This window comes from Carlito syrichta, unplaced genomic scaffold (genome assembly GCF_000164805.1).
Source record: "Carlito syrichta isolate Samal-C Ts95f unplaced genomic scaffold, Tarsius_syrichta-2.0.1 Scaffold90622, whole genome shotgun sequence".
In the NCBI taxonomy this organism is placed as follows: Eukaryota; Metazoa; Chordata; class Mammalia; order Primates; family Tarsiidae; genus Carlito; species Carlito syrichta.
Window position 1 is genome coordinate 58,736 of NW_007034718.1, and position 19,355 is coordinate 78,090.

Sequence of the window (19,355 nt, forward strand, 5' to 3'; positions counted from 1 at the left end):
CCTCTGTCGCCCAGACTGGAGTGCAGTGGCCGCTCCCGGCCACCACGGCCTCGACCTGCCGGGCTCCGGTGATCCTTCCGCCTCAGCCTTCCAAGTAGCCAGAATTATAGGCATGCGCTATCATGCCCGGCTGATTTTTTGATTTATTGCAGAGATGAGGTCTCACCTGCCTAGGCGGGTCTCGAACCCGTGGGCTCAGGCAATCCACTCACCTCAGCCTCCCAAAGGCGTGGGATTACAGGCTGAGCCACCAAGCCCGGCTTAATTTTTAAATTTTTTCGGAGATGAGGTCTCGCTATATTGCCCAGACTCATCTCATACTGCTGGGCTCAAATAGTCCTACCCGTTCAGCCTCCCAAAGTGCTAAGATTACAGGTATGAGCCACTACACCCAGCCCCCGTTTCTTAGTTACAGGAATAGATAACAAAGAAGAAAGGTTTTTTAGTTATTTAAAAAGTGTACTAGAACACAGTATTATAAGATAGACTATTCCTTAGAGGGAATCAATTGCAAATTGACAAAAACAAACCAGTTTTAGCCTTTACAAGTATTGATTTTATGGTATAATTCTAAAAAATCATAATAACTTCATTTTCAGGCTTTCAGTAGTCAGTTGGTTTATTTATTATGATGGAATTAAATACAGACTGCATTGAGGTATCTGCACGGAAGAAAAAAATTTATTTCAGTCAAATAGTAAGGTATGGCCTACGGATGATAGCAGTACCTAACTCACAGAGTTATTGTGCAGAATAAGAAGAGGCAATGTGCATTACCTCAACCCAGTGCTTGGCGCTTGGCAGTAAAGCCTGTAACCTGCAAGAGGAGAACAGAAAGGAATAGAAAAGGATGTCAAAGATACACTTAGGTGATTTTAGGAAATTAAAAGCACTAATTCCAGAAAGAGCAGTCTTATCTCAGTTTTACAGATGAAGAATTAGGGCTCAAAGAGGTTAAATTGTTTGTTGGAGACTATTTAACTAGTAAGTGGTGGAGCAGATATTCAAACCCATGTCTGTTGAACTCAGAAGCCTGTGCCTCGTGCCAATCAACTGCACTGTCTTCCCCAGAGTCTCTATCCATTCTTATTTAAGACTTGTAACTTCTGAGCAATTATGTATGCACTTTTGTTGTTGTTTTGTTTTTTGAGATGGAGTCTCACTCTATTGCCCAAACTGGAGTGCAGTGGCCGCTCCCAGCCACCGCAGCCTCGACCTGCTGTGCTCCCGCGATCCTTCCGCCTCAGCCTTCCAAGTAGCTGGAACTACAGGCACATGCTACCACGCCCGGCTAATTTTTTGATTTATTGTAGAGGTGAGGTCTCGCCAAGTTGCCCAGGTGGGTCTCGAACCCGCGGGCTCAGGCAATACACTCACCTCAGCCTCCCAAAGCGCTGGGATTACAGACTAAGCCACCAATTCCGGCCTTATGTATGCACTTTTAAACATCATGTCATGGGCCTTTTCCAAGTTATGACGGTCTTCATCATTATGATTTTTTTTTTAAGTTGGAGTCTCACTGTCACCCAATCTGGAGCGCAGGAGCACAATCACGGATCACTGCAGCCTCAACCCCCTGGGCTCAGGCGATCCTTCTACCTCAGCCTCTTGTGTAGCTGGGACTACAGGTGTGTGCCTCCACGCCCCGCTAGTTTTGTGATCTTTTCGTAGAGATGAAGTCTTGCCATGTTGCCCAGGCTGATCTCGAGTTCCTGGGCTCAGGCAGTTCTCTTGCCTCAGCCTCCCAAAGTGCTGGGATTATAGGCATAAACCACTGCACCTGACCATTGTTATAATTTTTAATGGTGGCATAACTTTCCATCAAGTCAGTGTATGTGAATTGACTTACCTATTAAGATGCAGTCTAGTGGAATGGTTAAGGGTAAAATTTTTTTTTTTAAGCTGGAGTCTTACTTTATTACCCAGGCTGGCGGGCAGTGGCACGCTCATGGCCACCACAGCCTTGACCTGCTGGACTCAGGCGATCCTTCTGCCTCAACCTTCCAAGCAGCTGGAATCACAAGTACACACCACCACACCCAGCTAACATTTATTTATTCATTCATTCATTTATTTTAGAGACAAGGTCTTGCCATGTTGCTCTGGCTGGTCTCGAACCCCTGAGCTCAGACAGTCCTTTCACCTTCATCTCCCAAAGTGCTAGGATTATAAGTGTGAGCCACTGCACCTGGCAAGGATAAGATTTTATTGCCTGGGCTAAACCCCATGCAGACTTGCTCATACATTAGGCTAATAAATGTCAAGTCCCTGAATAGTACCTGAGTGTGTAACTACCCTTTCTATCCCTCTATGTTGGCAATTTCCAGTTTTTCTGATAGATAAATGCCTTGAATATCTTCATGCATAAAAATGTCCTCCTAATTTTGAATGATTTTTTGAAAAAAGAACAAAGAGTGATATTATTGGATCAAAATTTATGGTCATTTATATGACTTTTGAAATTATTTTCAAATATCTTTTCAAAGGATTATGCCAATCTTCTGTTGGCAATATATAAATATATCAGTTTCAATAAAATTTTGTCAGCATATCATTTGCATTTTAAAGAATATGCTTGTTAATTCATGGAAACCAGTAACTGGGATAGTGTTTAAGGCTGTCTTGCAAAATGCGGTGAAAACATGGAAACAGTATGGGGGAATGGTTTTCAAACATGGAACTGTGACGCAGGCCACCTCTGCCTGGAATTTGTATCTAGGTTAGCTTCCCTTGACTGGTTTTTAAAAGCTGTTTCCTTTTTTTTTTCCTCCATTTCAACATATCAGTTCTTTATGTATATTTTCAAATGTGGTCTAAAGACCACTTGCCTTGGAATCACTGGGAAGATTGTTTTAAATTTCCTGGGCTTTATCCGTTCCTACTAAACCAGAATCTTGGAGAAGGGGTTGCGTTGGGAATCTGCACCTTTGTTTTTTCTAGTCTGTGTGTCACTCTGTTGCCCAGGCTGGAGTGCAGTGGCATGCTCACAGCCAACCCAGCGTCAACCTGCTGGGCTCAGGTGATCCTTCCACTTCAGCCTTTCAAGTAGCCAAAACTACAGGCACACGCTACCATGCCCGACTAATTTTTTATTTATTGTAGAGGCAAGGTCTCACTAAGTTGCCCGGGCTGATCTTGAACCCATGGGCTCAGGTAATCCCTCTCACCTCAGCCTCCCAAAGTGCTGGGATTACAGGCTGAGCCACCGAGCCCAGGCAATTAAAAAAATTTTTTTTATATAGACAAGGTCTCACTATGTTACTCAGGCTGGTCTTGAACTCCTGGACACAAGCAGTCCTCCTGTCTTGGCCTTCTAGAGTGCAGGATTACAGGTGTGAGCCACCATACCCAGTCAGGAATCTGTACTTTTAGCAAGCACCCCAGGCAGTTCTTTCATAATTCATACATTTATTAAAACATGAAAACCATTGGCCTGAAAGCTTCAAGGCATTTCTGGCAGCCCAGGCAGAGTAGGGTGATGGGTGAGCATGAGGCTGCCGAAAGAAACAAGGAGACAGGCACAGGGATTTGGCCACAGGGTAGGTGTACATGGGGAGGGACATGTTTGAATATATGGCATTTGAGCACTTCACATTGGAGCCTACTTTATCTAACTCCAGAAACTCATTGCGTTCCAGTGACTCACAAGTCACTGGAACTTTCATCACACATGATAACATTTTGTGCTCTGAAATATCTATATTGTCCTAAAACACATCCACTCCCTGCGGGACATCTTCATGGAGTCAATCCAGTGGCTGACATCAGAAGGGGTAGTCATTTGTCCCTATTTAGAATGCCTTTCGTTTGGTGTCTGGTGACATTCCCTTTTAATAGCAGTACATTGGACTGTATCGTCAGCAATATTGTTTCCTACTACTTCGTACAGCAGAAACTTCTAAAATTAGACTTCAGACATGCTGTAACCTAAGAACACGTTGTCTTTGTGAAAGTTCGTTTGCAATTCAATTGGCACAGGAACTGTGTTTTCACAGAGAAGCAGTGTTATTGTAATTGATGCTAAAGTTCCCAGAGTAGTCGTCCACAAATGCCCTCTTAGCAAACACAGCTACACTTAGAGCTGAGAGTAGGGCTGTGTTCACACATGGAGTCTGGCTCAGTAGTGACACGGGGGACAAAGCGAGTGTGTAGGCTCCACGGTGGTTTTAGGAAACAGTTAGCGTGGGCTGCTGGCTGCCTCAGCAGCCAGTGGAGGAAATGTGTTAGTTGAGCTGTGCTATATAAATGAGAACTGCCTATATGTAAAATTGAGGAGTCATGGCAGAAAGTATAGACTCTATCAAAAAGTGAAAAATTGGCTGAGTGTTGTGGCTCACACCTATAATCCCAGCACTTTGGCAGACGGAGGCGAGAGGATTGCCTGAGCCCAAGGGTTTGAGACCACCCTGGGCAACTTGACGAGATCTCATCCCTACAAGAAATAAAAAAATTAGCCAGGGTGGTGGCACATGCCTGTAGTTCCACCAACTCGGGAGGCTGAGGTGGAAAGATTACCAGAGCCCAGCAGGTTGGGGTTGCGGTGGCCGTGAGTGTGCCATTGCACTCTAGCCTGGGCTACTAAGTGAGACCCTGACTCCAAAAAAAATAAAAATAAAAATAAAATTTACCATACACTTAAGATGCTGATTCCTGTGATTAAATATCAAGGATCTTTATGGATTTTCCTGTGTCACAGCTTAAACAAAGTAAATTCATTGGTAAGTGAAGTCTGTTAACTCACTTGTATTTCTTTCAAAATAGATTATAATTCTGACTTTTTGCTAATTAATATAGGTGTTTGGCAAGATTAATCCAAATTGTCTTTCTTTCCCCCTAGGGGCCTCGTAGAGAAAAAAGAGATGGAACTGGTTTTAAGTAAGTTAGAAGCAGCACAGAAATACCTGGCACAGAAGTACTGTGTCCTTGTGCTGGGCGTGGGAATGCCCGACAAACACCATATGTGCTGTGGGAAGTAAGTGCCACTTCTGACCCCATCAGACCCTCACCTGTGTGTAGGTCTCTTCCCTTGAGATGCTTTCAGTTGACTTTGGTGCCTGGGGAAAGTGTTCCCTTTTCTGTTGTCCAGGATAATTGGACTCAGGTGAGAATCTGTCCCATACATTCACGATGTCTCCTTTGAGAGAGCCAAGGCAGTGTGGAAGGAATCTCAGAATCTCTGCTGATATTTTAGAAAACTCTCCACTGCTTGGGATGAAATGACTTCGTCTCTCAGTGGGGATTTCTGCTGCCACACCAGGGCCACTTAGCGGCCTTGGGCAGGAGGACGTGGGTGTGGTGCTGCTGGGGATCGGGTGTCTCTCTGCCCTTTTAAGCTTGTTTTGCAACAAGGACAGTTGTGGGTAGGAGCTGTAAGGGGGGGCGGGAGGGGGGAGGTTATGAGATGACTCTGTCTGTGGGAAGATAATTTTTACCTTATGATGACAATTTCTACGCCCCTATAATTAAAATTTAACAAAAAGTCTCATCACAGGAGAGTTTGGGATTCTAGGACAGAAAGTCTTCTACTCTTAACCCAGAGTTCCCTTCTCTGAGCAGTTTCACAACAGGCCCAAAGATCTACACCATGGTCAGATCCAGGCTTTTTAAAAAAATCTTTTTTATTTGTTTATTTATTGAGTTAGGGTCTCACTCTGTCACCCAGGCTGGAGTGCAGTGGCATCATCACAACTCACTGCAGCCTCAACCTTCTGGGCTCAGGTGATCCTCCCTTCCTCAGCCTCTTGAGTATCTGGAACTACAGGTGCATGTCACCATGCCCAGCTAAAATTTTGATCTTTTTTTTTTTAGAGACAAGGTCTCACTATGTTGCCCAGGCTGGTCTCAAACAGTTCTCCTGCTTTGGCTACTCAGAGTTCTGGGATTGTAGCCGTAAGCCACTGCACCCACCTAGACTTTTTTAAAAACTCAGTAGAAAAATAATTCAGTACATGATGTATCTCTCTCTACATTCCCCATGTATTCAAAGGTCAACTTTGTTAATGAGCATGCTTACACGGTTGCTCTACATCCTTCTTAGTGTTCTGCCTTTCCTGTGTACTTTCTTCTATTCTGCTTATGAAATTCACTTACCACTTTGAATAGCAGCTGTAGTTATTGTTACATAACAAACCCACTTGCTTAACTGTGTTCTTCTTTTGTACATTTGCATTGTTTTAGTTTTTCTGTTTTCTATTTCTGTAGTGAATATCTTTATACAAATTACTTTGTTCATTTGGGCTATTTTCTCATGGAAATAAATATACCCACAATATATTTACCAAGAAGGTGCAAACAGTTTTATAGATCTTGATTGTTCTCTAAAAAGACTAAGACATTTTGTATCACCATCAGCAGTAAGCATGCCTGGTTGTATTGGATTTTACTACTTTATTATTTTTGATAGTTTGAAGCTGTATAAATGCTATAAGATACTTTATTTACAGTGTCTTTCATAACTGTGGAATCTGTGCTCTTTTTCTATGTAAAAACCTTTGCTTCCTGTTCATTTAGTTTTAACCATGTACCAATGGAAACTGGGAATTTTTTTTTTTTTTTTGTCAGAGTCTCACTCTCTCACCTAGACTGGAGTGCAGTGGTACGCTCACAGCCTCGACCTGCTGGGCTCAGACGATTCTTTCGCCTCAGCCTTCCAAGTAGCTAGAACTACAGGCACACGCCACCATGCCTGGCTAATTTTTTTGTTTGTTTGTATATTGTAGAGATGAGGTCTCATCAAGTTGCCCAGGCTGGTCTCGAACCCCTGGACTCAGGCAGTACTCTCACCTCGGCTTCCCAAAGTGCTGGGATTACAGGCTTGAGCCACTGTACCCAGTGAAACTGGGAATATATATTTTTTGTGTGTATCCCATAATGAGGATTGGTCATTTGCTTTTTTAGTGTATTGCTTTCTTTTGGGTATTCATGTCTTTACACAGTAGGGAAATGTTCAAAATATTTATTTGAACATGTTCACCTTATTTCTGATGCTATTTGATAGTCATACAAGTTCTTGCTATTCCTGGGTTAAACTATTTACCTTTCTTTCTTAGTTTTTAAAAAATAGGATTTAAAAATATGCTAATCTTTGGGACTGGGTATGGTAGCTCATACCTGTAATCCCAGCACTTTGGGAGGCCAAGGAGAGAGGATTGAGCCCAGCAGTTTGAGACCAGCCTGGACAACATGATGAGGCCTTGTCTCTACAATAAATTTTAAAAAATTAGCGGTGTGGTGTGGTGGTTTGTACCTGTAGTCCCAGCTACTTAGGATATATATATATGGGGGTGGATAGGTTTCTCTCAAATGGAACTTGACATGTATTGATGTTTATGTTGATACATTTTCAGTTCAGGCTCATTTTCTTAGTTTTTCTTGTGATGTCTTGGCATCGCCAGCCATTTCTCTTCTCTCGCATCTCTGATTCCACAGTGATGCATACACTGGCTCCCCTTCCCACGCCCACCTTCTCTGCGATGCGACTCACTGTGTGATTTCCCATGACTTGGTAATACCCTCTGAATGTATCTCTGGCAGTATTCATTCTTTATTCTAGTACATCAGTTCTGCACCTTCAAGTTTTTGCTGCTGTGTTTAGTTCTTTCATGGAACTGGCAGGTTTGACTCTCTTCCAGCGTGGAGCCATGAAACGTGGCCCTCAGATCCCCTGCTGCAGGGAGTGTGCTGAGCAGTGGTCCAGCTGCCACGCTCCAAGTCCACCACAGGTCTGTACTGAGGCCACATGTCTCAGTCTGTTTAGGTTGCTACCACAAAGTGCCACAGACTGAGTGGCTTATGAACAACAGAGATACATTTCTTCAGTTCTAGAGGCTGGAAGTCTAAGATCAACATGGTCAGGTTCTGACCTCTGCTAGGGCAGACTGTCGACTTCTTGGTGCATCCTAACACAGAACAAAGGGGTAAGAGCACTCTCTGGGGTCCCTTTTCTTTCTTTTTTTTTTTTTGAGTTGGAGTCTCACTCCATCACCCAGGCTGGAGTATAGTGGCACACTCACAGCCACCCCAGCATCGACCTGCTGGGCTCTGGCAGCCCTTCTGCCTCAGCCTTCCAGGTAGCTGGAACTACAGGCACGCACTACCACGTCCGGCTAATTTTTTGATTTATTGTGGAGATGAGGTCTCACCAAGTTGCCCAGGCTGTTCTCAAACCCATGGGCTTAGGCAATCCCCTCACCTTGGCCTCCCAAAGTGCTGGGATTACAGACTTGAGCCACTGTGCCCGGCCTGGAGTCCCTTTTCTAAGTGCACTAATCCCATACACAAGGGCTCTACACTCACGACCTAATTGCTCCCCAAGTCCACCTCATTCCATTACACCGGGGCTTAGGATTTCAACATCTGAATTCTGAGGGGATATAAACATTCAGTCCATGGTACCACGCTTCCCTGAGCTGTCTCCAGTCTGGGTCTGAATATAGCAGGCTTGTTCCCACCAGCTGCAGACTCCTGACTAGTGACCTTGGCCTGGTAAAAACTGTCCTAGAGCTGTGCTGCAGTCTGAGACTGTCCCTACCCCGCCCTTCTTGCCTTTCCTCTGCCACAGGGTGAGGCCTGCGTCCAGGTGTTACAGCTGTCCTGGCTCTCCAGCACTCCTCATTTTCTGTCACCGTCGTTTTCGCCCATAAGTCGTTCCACTTCTAGTCCCTGTCTTGGTGTCTGCTTCTGAGAGGACCTGAACTAACACATCCAACATCATCGCATCTTGAAGTTTTGCAGCCATTACTTTTAGTGTCTTTTAAAAGTACCGTCTATCCTCCTCTTTTACGCATTTAGCGTCCGCAGCTTGCTGCTCGCTCTTAGAGTGGGGCCCCTAAACCAGTGTTTTTCTTTTCTTTCTTTTTTTTTTTTTGATTTATTGTAGAGATGAAGTCTCACCAAGTTGCCCAGGCTGGTCTCAAACCTGTGGGCTCAGGCATCCTCTCACCTCGGCCTCCCAAAGTGCTGGTGGGATTATAGGCATGAACCACCACGCCCAGCCTTAAGCCAGTGTTTTTCAAACTGCAAGTCACAACATGTTAGTGCATCTCAAAATCAACTTAGTAAGTCTTAAAGAAAAGAGAACTCTTCCTCCTCCTCCTCCTCCTCCTCTTCCTCTTCCCCTCCTTCCTCCTCCTTTTCTCCTCTCTTTCCTCCTCCTGCATCTTCTTTCATCGTCTTCTCCTTTCTTCTTCCTTCTTCTTGATCTATCACCCAAGCTGGAGTGCAGTGGCTCAGTCTTGGCTCACTACAGCCTCCACACCCCAAACTCAAGCAATCCTCCCACCTAGCTGGGACTACAGGCACACACCATCACGCCTGACCTAAAATAGAATTTTAAAAATCAGCGTTCAAGCCGGGCTCAATGGCTCAGCCTGTAATCCCGCGCTTTGGGAGGCTGAGGTGAGTGGATTGCCTGAGCCCGCAGGTTCAAGACCCGCCTGGGCAAATTGGCGAGACCTCATCTCTACAATAAATCAAAAAATTAGCCGGGTGTGGTAGTGTGCGCCTGTAGTTCCAGCTACTTGGAAGGCTGAGGCAGAAGGATCGCCGGAGCCCAGCAGGTCGAGGCTGCGGTGGCCGGGAGCGGCCACTGCACTACAGTCTGGGTGACAGAGTGAGACTCCAACTCAAAAAAAAAAAAAAAATCAGAGTTCATTATGTAAAGTGAAGGTCAGTATTGTTTCAGGAGGCTTTTGTTTCAGTGTGTTTTAGAGACTCACTATTAAATATATTTCTTGCTGTAGGCTATAGTCAAAAAAATGTGAAAGCCCTTATTTTAAGCATTCTTTCTACTTCACATTTTTATGTTTTCATAAGAATTTATGCTTTTGATCAAACTTTTCAAGTCATTACATCATGGTCTTATCTATCAGCCAATAAAAGTTCATTTTATGGAGTTGTGTTAATTTATAGGGCCATTTGATTATATTTTGAATCTCCTCCCCTTTTTAAAGAAAAGAATAAGTGGACTATTGGAAAATCTAGTGTCTTATAGTACTGTTCAAATCTAGAAACCATTGAGCATCTGTGGAGAATATTTTGCTGCAGTCACATGCTTATGGGACTTATGTAGGCCAAATATGACTTCACCTGCAAAAGACAAGAGCGTGTGTAAAGTTATGGAAGTATTTCATATAATATCTCTCATGACTGAGGCACAATAGCAGATACAGTATGGATTGAGATTTCAGCATCAAAACATTTCTGTGATCCAAGTACAGGAAACCTATGCAGGTCTCTTGGGCTGTTGGCAGAGGTTCAGCTTGCTACAGACTCCATTATTTAGGAAAAAGAGGCATTTTCTCTTCTCTTGACAAAGGTTTCAAAAAAGTTATGATAAAATTACAGTCAGCTTTACCATTTCCTTTTTTATTTTTAATTTTTTAAGAGACTGAGTCTCACTCTGTCACCCAGGCTAGAGTGTCAGTGGTGTGATTATAGCTCACTGCAGCCTCAAACTCCTGGGCTCAGGCGATCCTTCTGCTTTAGCCTCCCGAGTTGCTGGGACTACAGGCATATGCCACCATATGGGCCGAAGGCCTGAAGAAAGGACATAGTGGAAGACAGACTGTAGCAGATTTTTGCTACAATAAAAAGTTGTTACTTGGCCATGGGTGTTGATTATGTCCTTGATTCAGGAGTCTACATTGTTCTTTATGTTGTTCTTTCTCTAGGACAATGTTTTTGCCAGTTCTAAGGGATTAACTGGTTTTAACATGTCTTCATTTCGCTTCTTTCCAATGTGAATAAGCTGGTATTTTCATGTATATTTTCAGACTTTTCTCTCTGATATATGTACTCTTGGTATTGGAATACAATACCCTGTGCTGTTTATTTCTAGGTTGTTTAATTAAAGATTTCAGTAGAACCAGCAATTTGGGTCACTTCGTTAATTTAGTGTTTTCATGTCTCTTGAGAAGTGGCAGGACATGCCTTTCTATTCTAAATACATCTGTGAAATCCTGGTATCACAAAAGCTTTGACAAAATGTTGATGAGCGTGTTCAATAAAAATTCTCTGTGTTTTCTGGGACACACGTGAAAACTTCCTTGGTGGCTTGTGCCATAGAATTAGATCTGTTCTTTGGTTGTAGCCCATTCTGGCTCCACCCCCACCTCTGCCCTAAGATTTACACCTTTGTCCTCTGCTCCCAGTGCAACTGTCACCTGATAGATGACCAAATAGGCTGGCGGTGGGGATGACAGTGGGGAGAAAGGCAGTCTCTTTGAGACTCAGGCGTTTAAGTCATCCTTAAGCCAGCAATTCTTCTGTGCTCCTCCCAGTCATGTGCACCAAGCCTTTTCCCCTTCTCCCAAACACATCCTGTTGCAGCCTCTCTTGATAGAGCAGGCCTTGACCTGCTTTCACCTAGAGCAGCAGGTGGGGAACACAACTATTTTTCTTCTTCCAGCCCAGAATCCTGGCTCTAGGCTTTGCATCCCTTTGGGAATGACTAGTAATAATGTAGAGTTTCCTCCTGGAGATTTGGAGCAAAGAGATTAAGGCAGTGAGAAGGAATAAGAAAGCATCATAACAGGCCTCTAGAAATCTCTGGATTTACCACCAGGTTGACTGTGCCTTCACACGCGGAATGTGTAGTGGCTTTGCCGACAAGCATGGTGGCCACTTGCCTCATGCGGCTCTCGAGCTCTTGAAATGTAGCTGGCCCCAATTGAAACATGCTGTAAGTGAAAAGTAAACACTGCACACAAAAGGTTTTAAAATTAATAAGATATCCCAATAATTGAAACCACCTATGTAAAATTAATATGGGGCTGTGGGATAAAAGCTGTGGAAGAAAGTGGAACCCTGCAGAGTTGCAGCTGTGGTTAGAAATGGACAGATCTGTTGCTTGTAAGTTTGCTTTCGTTTTTGTTTTTTTTTGCTTTCACTTCCATAGTGAGCAATGGATTATCTTCATATCCCAACCTTGTTGTTACACAACAAGTATAAGTCGCACAAACCTCCTCGGTGGCATCCAGAAGTTTGATCCACTGAAGAGCATGGGTAGCTTTAATCTCTGAGGATCCCACCCCCTGCATTCCTTCCTACTAACCTATCTCTATCTTGGTTCATACCCAGGGCTCAGTAGCTGATGATCTCAGGACTTGCAAGAGCCTCTCTACTGCAAAACCTCTAGCAAGTGTTTGAGATGTTTTTCAGACTGCACTGTGATGAACCCATGACCCCACCCAGACCTGGGACACATACCAAGGAGCTGAGTTCACCAGTCCTGTGACATCTCCCAGAAAGTTGGCTCTGTATACAAAGGCAGTTTCATCCCCCTCATGGCGAACCCCAAGCAGTCATCCCCCATTCCCTAGCCCTCTGCTTACCAAATGATTCCTTTAAAAACCCTAGTCTAAGACTCTCAGGGAGGCATATTTGAGAAACATTTCCTGTCCTCCTCACCCAGGTGCTTTGCGATAAACTCTTTCTCTATGGCCCCAACTGCTGTCAGTGTGTTGGCTTTTCTGTGCAGCAGACATAACCTGGTCAGACTATAATTTTAAGATATTGTTTATGTATCGAAATGATATTACTTTGGGGGTTTGGATAAAATAAATATATTATTAAAATTAGTTTTACCTATTTCTTTTTACTGTGGCTACTAGAAAACTTTAAAGTACATTTATAGCTTGCATTATATTTCTGTTGGATTGTGCTATTATAAACCCTGTCTCAATTTGCATAGGATTTGGAGGGAGCTTAAATTTTGTTATTTATAATCAATTTAAGTATCATGTACTTAATATATAAATCATAAAATGCCCCCCCAAAAAAAGACAGAAAAATGATTCAAAATTCACCCGCAAGGGATTTAAGCTGTGAGGTCCCCAAGCATACTCATTCTGTGTATCCATTTCATGGACTCATTTCTGCTTCATATGCACAGCTAACTCGGAATGACTCACAACATTCTGTGCTTAATCTCTGTGTTGTTGGCAACATCAGTTTGCTTGGGCTTTAAGAGAGAAAGAATTCCAGTGTTTAGGGCAACATGAAGGAACGTGGAGGAGGTTCATGTTGCCTTTTCTTTTAATGTCTAAAGAAAGAACAGAGAAAGAAAAGAGGAAAGAAAGTGTGTTTCCTGGGCAATTGCTCTTTTACTTCAACCCCTCGCCAAGACAGTGTTGGTTTGCGTTGTGCTAATAGCATAAGCTCTGCTCTGTACCATCTCCCAGAATGCAAGCTGGCTTGGTGTTCCAGACAGAGTTTGGCTGGTTTGCTTGCCCAGCTTGGCAAGTCCTCATGGTCTCCGGTTTCAGCTGGCAGAGGACATGGAAGGACAGGGACTGCCTGTGACAGGAGGAGGTGGAACACACTGCTGATCTTGGGCTCTGATCATGGCCCAGGTCATCACCCATTCCCTAGCCCTCTGCCTGCCAAATTATTCCTTTAAAGACCCTAGTCTAAGACCCAGGGGAGGCATATTTGTCTGTTTTGTTTGTTTCTATTTGCACCTGATAGCCAACACCATCGTTTAAGATTATTTTCCTTTTTCTTCAATTTAGACTTGCCCTATAGTTCTGTACTTCTGTACCTACGTAATGCCTCATGTTACCTCTTCATCACATTTCCACTTTCCTTAGCTCCCAGAAGCATCTGGGAAAATACATTTCCCCTTGGTTTGGTTATCCCAAATTTATATTAATTAACTTTTATTTTTTGAGTCGGAGTCTCACTCTGTCACTCGGGCTGGAGTGCAGTGGCATGCTCACAGCTCCCGCAGCCTCAACCTGCTGGGCTCAGGTGATCCTTCCACCTCAGCCTTCCAAGAAGCTAGAACTACAGGTGTGCGCCACCACACCTGGCTAATCTATAAAATTTTTTGCAAGGACGAGATCTCGCCAAGTTGCTCCAGCTGGTCTTGAAACCCTGGGCTCAGCCAGTCCTCTCTCCTCCACCTCCCAAGGTGCTGGGATTATAGGCATGAGCCACTGTACCCAGCTATATTGATTCACTTTTGACCAAACACCCTGGGGATTTTGATCCAGGTAACCTAGGAAGTTGAAGAAAAAGATACTGAGACTCCTTACCTTTTGATAGCAAATGCCTTTTGATAGCATTCATGTAGCTGAATAGTCTTGAGGCCACGGGTAATAATATTGCCTTTTGGGGAAGAGAAAGACCAGATCACGGAAAGATTGAACTTTCCTCTTGACCTATAGTTGTGATTTGTTATATTGCAGGGAGAAAATATCAGACACACAAAAAGACTGGAAATTCTTTGAGGTGAGTCACTTACGCTTTGGGGCTTTTCTCTCTGACATGAAACATGATATATAGCAATGACCATAGCCGTTTGTCGGGCATCTATTTATTTATTTATACTTTGTTTATTTTTGAGTCAGAGTCTCTGTCACCCAGGCTGGAGTGCAGTGGCACACTCATGGCCACCACAGCCTTGATCTGCTGGACTCAGGCAATCCTTCCCTCTCAGCTTTACAAGTGGCTGGGACTACAGGCACTTGCCACCAGGCCTGGCTAATTTTTTGATTTATTGTAGAGACAGGGTCTCGCTATGTTACCCAGACTGGTCTCAAACTCCTGGGTTCAAGCGATCCTCCCACCTTGGCCTCCTAAAGTGCTGGGATTACAGTCATGAGCCACTGTGCCCAGCCAGCCATTTATTTTTAGTGAATATCCTTTCTAAAAAGGGTGCTAATGAGCTGTACACTACATCTTACATTTTTGGTCTGATTTTCCTCCTGCAAAGGTAAGTACATGTATAACTTTGCCCGGCTTTTCGAGAATATTGAGAAATTGGGTTCTCTGGGTTTGGGTCTATTTGGCAGTGTTACAGAGACATGTGGGAGTTTTCCATATCACAGAGGGGATTGTGATCCTTGTCTGTTTTTTGTCGTAGTCTTTTTACACTTTCTGTACATATGTGGCTTGGATTGTCTTCCGACGTCAGCACTTGACAGAGATTGAGGAAGAAATAGGGAGGCTCTTTCGTACCAATATGTTCAACATTCCTCGAAGGAAGCGTGAAGATGAGGAGTCAGGAGGGGAAAAGAAACGCATGACTTTTGTACAATTCAGGTATGACCTTTTGACTTGCCTAAGCTTAAGGACATTTCTAGAAAACAGGATGATGTGACCTAAATGCCACCTGTCTGTCTCCACAGGAGAATGATGGCAAAACGCCCAGCGATTAAAAAAGCCATTAACATGCGCTCTCCGGTCATATCTACGCTGCTGCCATCCCTCAGGGAAAAAGCTCAGAATGTCTTTGAGAAAAAGTATCATCAAGTAGGCATCAAACTTCCAGCCCAGATGCAAGAGCACATGGAATGTCTGGACTCTGTGCCCATGCCAGTGTAAGTGGCCCAGGGAGGAGAGAGGAGGGCCCTGAGTGTGGCTTTCTAGGTGTGGCCAGGATGGGGTGGGGTGCAGGTATCATACCTCTCCAGGGAGTGACAGCCCCTGTGTTCCCACCTCTGCCCTGCTCCTCTGGGTTTCCATTCCAGAGCATCTCGGGGCATACACATCTAGACTTGGGAGGGGGGAATTGCTAGAAAGTTTTGCTAGACTCCAAATCTAGTTTGTGAAAGTTTTGTTTGTTTTTAAGACTGAGGCTTTTCTATTTGGGAAATGTGGTAAGGGCTAGTTCAAAATCTTGCTAAGGATCAAGTTTTGGACCCACAATGGTAGTTCATGAAAACAGGGAAAGCTTTTAAAAATTGTGTTTGTGTATGTGTGTGTGTGTGTGTGTGTGTGTGTATGTGTGTGTGTGTTTTACACACAGGTGCACATGCAAAAACACAATCACAACTGCAGCCCTCTGTCTCCATCTTGAACCTCACTGCTTCAGCTATGTCAGTCAAGAGGATGCTAGGTGGAGTATGGCACAAAACTTGTGGGCTTTTTGATTTGACCCTGAAATGATTTTCAGAGCAGCCAACAAAGTTTTAAAACAGAGTTTATTAGAGAAACATAGAAGAGTGTGCCTGGCACAGATGTCTTGGAGAAAGACTGAGTTTTTGCTTTTGACAAAGGGTCTGATAAATTTTCACAATAATTGATATGCTAAAAAGGGTAGAACACAGGTAACCACTGCAGAGAGAATGCCATCTCTCAGTCTCTGATGAGCAGAGAGGTGATCTTTTCCAGATAAGCGTTTTGCCTTTGTAGGAGACTTGCCAGACTTGTGAATACATAAGTTCATGAGCTAAAGAGTGGGCTTATTATAATTTCTATGACTTTTGACTCCTGGTCTGAGAACCACCTTGATGGAGTTTTCCTTTGGTGAGCTGAGGAGGTAGGGTAGAATTGAATTTATATTCCTGCCCAAAGGGCAGTTTGGCCTGCCCATAAGTTATCTGGATGCTTTCTTCCTAAAAACTGTCTATAAGAAATATGTCTCTGTATGTCCAACCTACCCTGACTACACTGCCTCAATTCTCTTCCCAGAGTTGGCATCCTGGGGGAGCCTCGACGTCTCTTCAACCCCCATACCCTCATCCCCCTTGAACCAGAAGAAAACAGAAAACCGTCTGGGAGACACTCTTCCCTGATAGAAAGAAATAACATGAGGATTCAGGATACCCTGGACTTAGTCATGAGAACACTATCCTCTCATGCATTTCCTAAATAATCTGGTACGTTCTACTTCTATAATGAAGTCCCTGAATTTGAAGTAAACGACTTGGACTTCATCACTTAATGCAGGACTAATATTTGTTATTATTATTAAACTTTTAGAGTTTTGTTAAAAGTTCAACAACAGACTATTAAAGTATTCCAGAAAGCTTTTGAAAGCTCATTTTTCTATTTTTAGTAGTTTATTATTTATTTATTTCCTTGACTTCTACGTGTTCCAATGTATTGGAACATTTTTTTCCCCATGTTTTAGTGTACTAGTGAAGAAACATTCTGTTTATTCATCTCTAAGTTCATTTTTGCCTTATGAGAGAGTATCTTTGGTACATGTGAAAACAGAATCTCATAATCAAAAAATAGTTAAGACTTTTGAACATTAAACCTCTTTCTATGGCTACGTGAGTGTAGTTAGCTGAGTTCTCTGACTCAGGGTCTCTCAAAAGGCTTCAATCAACATGGCAACCTGGGTCAAAGCCATTTCTCTCTCTCTCTTTTTTTTTTTTGAGTTAGAGTCTCACTCTGTCGCCCAGGCTGAAGTGCAGTGGCTCGCTTACGGCCACCCTGGCATCTACCTGCTGGGCCCTGGCGATCCTTCCACCTCAGCCTTCCAGGTAGCCAGAACTATAGGTATGCGCTACCTTGACCGCTAATTTTTGATTTATTGTAGAGACAAGGACTCACCATGTTGCCCAGCCTGTCTTGAACCCATGGACTCAGGCAATTCTCTTACCTCAGCCTTCCAAAGTGCTGGGATTACAGGCTTGAGCCACCGTGCCCGACCATCGAAGCCATTTCGAGGCTCAAGTTTACTCTGCTTTCAGTGACTCACATGGTTGTTGTCAGGATTCATGTCCTCGAGGGCTGTTGGACTGGGGCCCAGGCTCCTCATCAGCTGCAGGCCCAAGGCCTTCCCCAGTTCCTTGCCACCCAGGCCTCTTGGAACAGAACTCACAACATGGCCATTGGTTTCACCAGAGTGAGCTCATAAACAAGGAAGAGAGAATGTGCAAGCAAGGCAAATTACATCACTCCCAGCCTAATGTTGGAACTGGTGTTCTATCACTTGGGCTCTATTCTGTTTCTTAGAAGCAAGTCACAGGTCCAGCCCACTCAGGAGGGGGAGGGGACTATACCAGGTCATGAACACCAGGAGGTGAGGATCCCTGGTGGGGGGGTGTCTTAAAAGACAGCCTGCCACAATGTCAGAGGAGACATAAATGAAGCTGGGAGCCAGGCTCCTTCAAGTTGCTGAGATAAGGCTCTTGTGAGTGTAAAGAGGAAAGGCCAGAGTGTGAGATGTGGCTGGAGAATGGGCAAGAGCCCCATCATGGAAGATTCTAAAAGCATATGATGGATGCACCTAAGAGCAGTGGGAGTTGTCACAGTGTGACTGTACAGTTTGTGTTTAGCACAAAGGCACCCATCAAGGGAGTGGATGGAGGCTGAAATGCAAATATCTTGGCCTGAGTCTGGATCTTTCTGGGGGTGGGGGCTGTCACTTTTTGTAATTCACAAATCAGCAGTCTCAAATGGGTACCCTTTGATGATTTTTGTTTTTATGTTTTAATTTTAAAGATGGGTACAATTCAGGGTTACATACACAACTGGTTATTGTACAGGTAAAGTTTGGGCCTTACTTTGACCCCCGCTTCACCTGATTTGAGATCAGGTACCCTTATGGATGAAGTGTCCCTCCCAACCCCCCAGCAGTTTCTCACTATTGCCAGTCCCTTTCTTATAGTATTATGATAATTGTTCAAGTATCTGCTTATGAGTGAGAACATGTGATACTCAGTTTTTTGTTTCTGTGATAGATCACCCAGTACTATAGACTCTAAGTCCATCCAAGTTGCTGCAAAGTTCATAATTTTGTCCTTTTTTATGGCTGCATAATATTCCATTGTGTATATGAACCACATTTTAAAACTCCAGTCCACTTTCAATGGGCAGCATGGTTGGTTCCATGTTTTTGCTGTTGTGAATAATGCTACAATAAACATGCGTGTGCAGGTATCTTTTTCATAGAGTGATTTGAGTTCCTCCAGGTATATTCCCAGAAGGGGGATTGTTGAGTTATATGGGATGTCAATTTTTAGATCTTTTAGGAATCGCCACACTGTTTTCTACAGAGGATGTGCTAGTTTACACTCCCACCAACAGTGTAGAACTGTTCTCTTTTCCCTACATCCTCTCCAGCATCTGTTTTTTGAGTTATTGATGATGGCCATCCTTACTGGAGTTAGGTGATATCTCAGTGTGGTTTTAATTTGCATCTCTCTGATGACTAGTGAGGCTGAGCATTTTTTAATGTATTTGTTGGCTGCTCGTATGTCTTCTTCTGTGAAGTGTCTATTCATATCTTTTGCCCACTTTTTAATGGAGCTGTTTGCTTTTTTCTTTTCGGCACATTTGAGTTCCTTGTAGATCCTAGATGTTAGGCCTTTCTCAGATATACAGTTGGCAAATATTTTTTCCCAGTCTGTGGGCTGTCTCCCTGCTCTCATGTTGGTTTCTTTTGCTTTGCAGAGGGTTTTCAGTTTGATGAGGTCCTACTTGTCCATCTTATTTCTTATGGCATGGGCATTTTGGGTTTTGATCAGGAATTAGTTGCCAGTTCCAATTTCCATAAGGGTGTCTCTTGCATTTTCTAAGGTTCTTATAGTTTGAGGTTTTATGTTTAGGTCTTTGAACCATTTAGAGTTGATTTTTGTGTATAGTGATAGGTAGAGCTCTTGTTTTAATCTTCTGCA

At 43.6% G+C, this 19,355-nt stretch overlaps 1 protein-coding gene across 6 annotated transcripts in view; it reads left to right on the top strand.

Annotated features, from left to right (window-relative positions):
* The window catches only part of PPP1R36 (protein phosphatase 1 regulatory subunit 36), a 34,293-nt gene extending 17,527 nt beyond the window's left edge, over positions 1-16,766 (top strand). For 5 of the 6 annotated variants that reach the window (XM_008058827.1, XM_008058850.1, XM_008058845.1 and 2 more), the window contains 5 exons: positions 4,838-4,972; positions 14,190-14,232; positions 14,867-15,045; positions 15,132-15,323; positions 16,417-16,766. In XM_008058827.1, coding sequence (XP_008057018.1) covers positions 4,838-4,972; positions 14,190-14,232; positions 14,867-15,045; positions 15,132-15,323; positions 16,417-16,600 — 733 coding nt within the window. In that variant the 3' untranslated portion in view covers positions 16,601-16,766. The remainder of the gene's footprint in view (positions 1-4,837; positions 4,973-14,189; positions 14,233-14,866; positions 15,046-15,131; positions 15,324-16,416) is intronic. The other variant, XM_008058866.1, reaches the window with a different exon arrangement.
* The last annotated feature ends 2,589 nt before the right edge of the window (positions 16,767-19,355 follow it).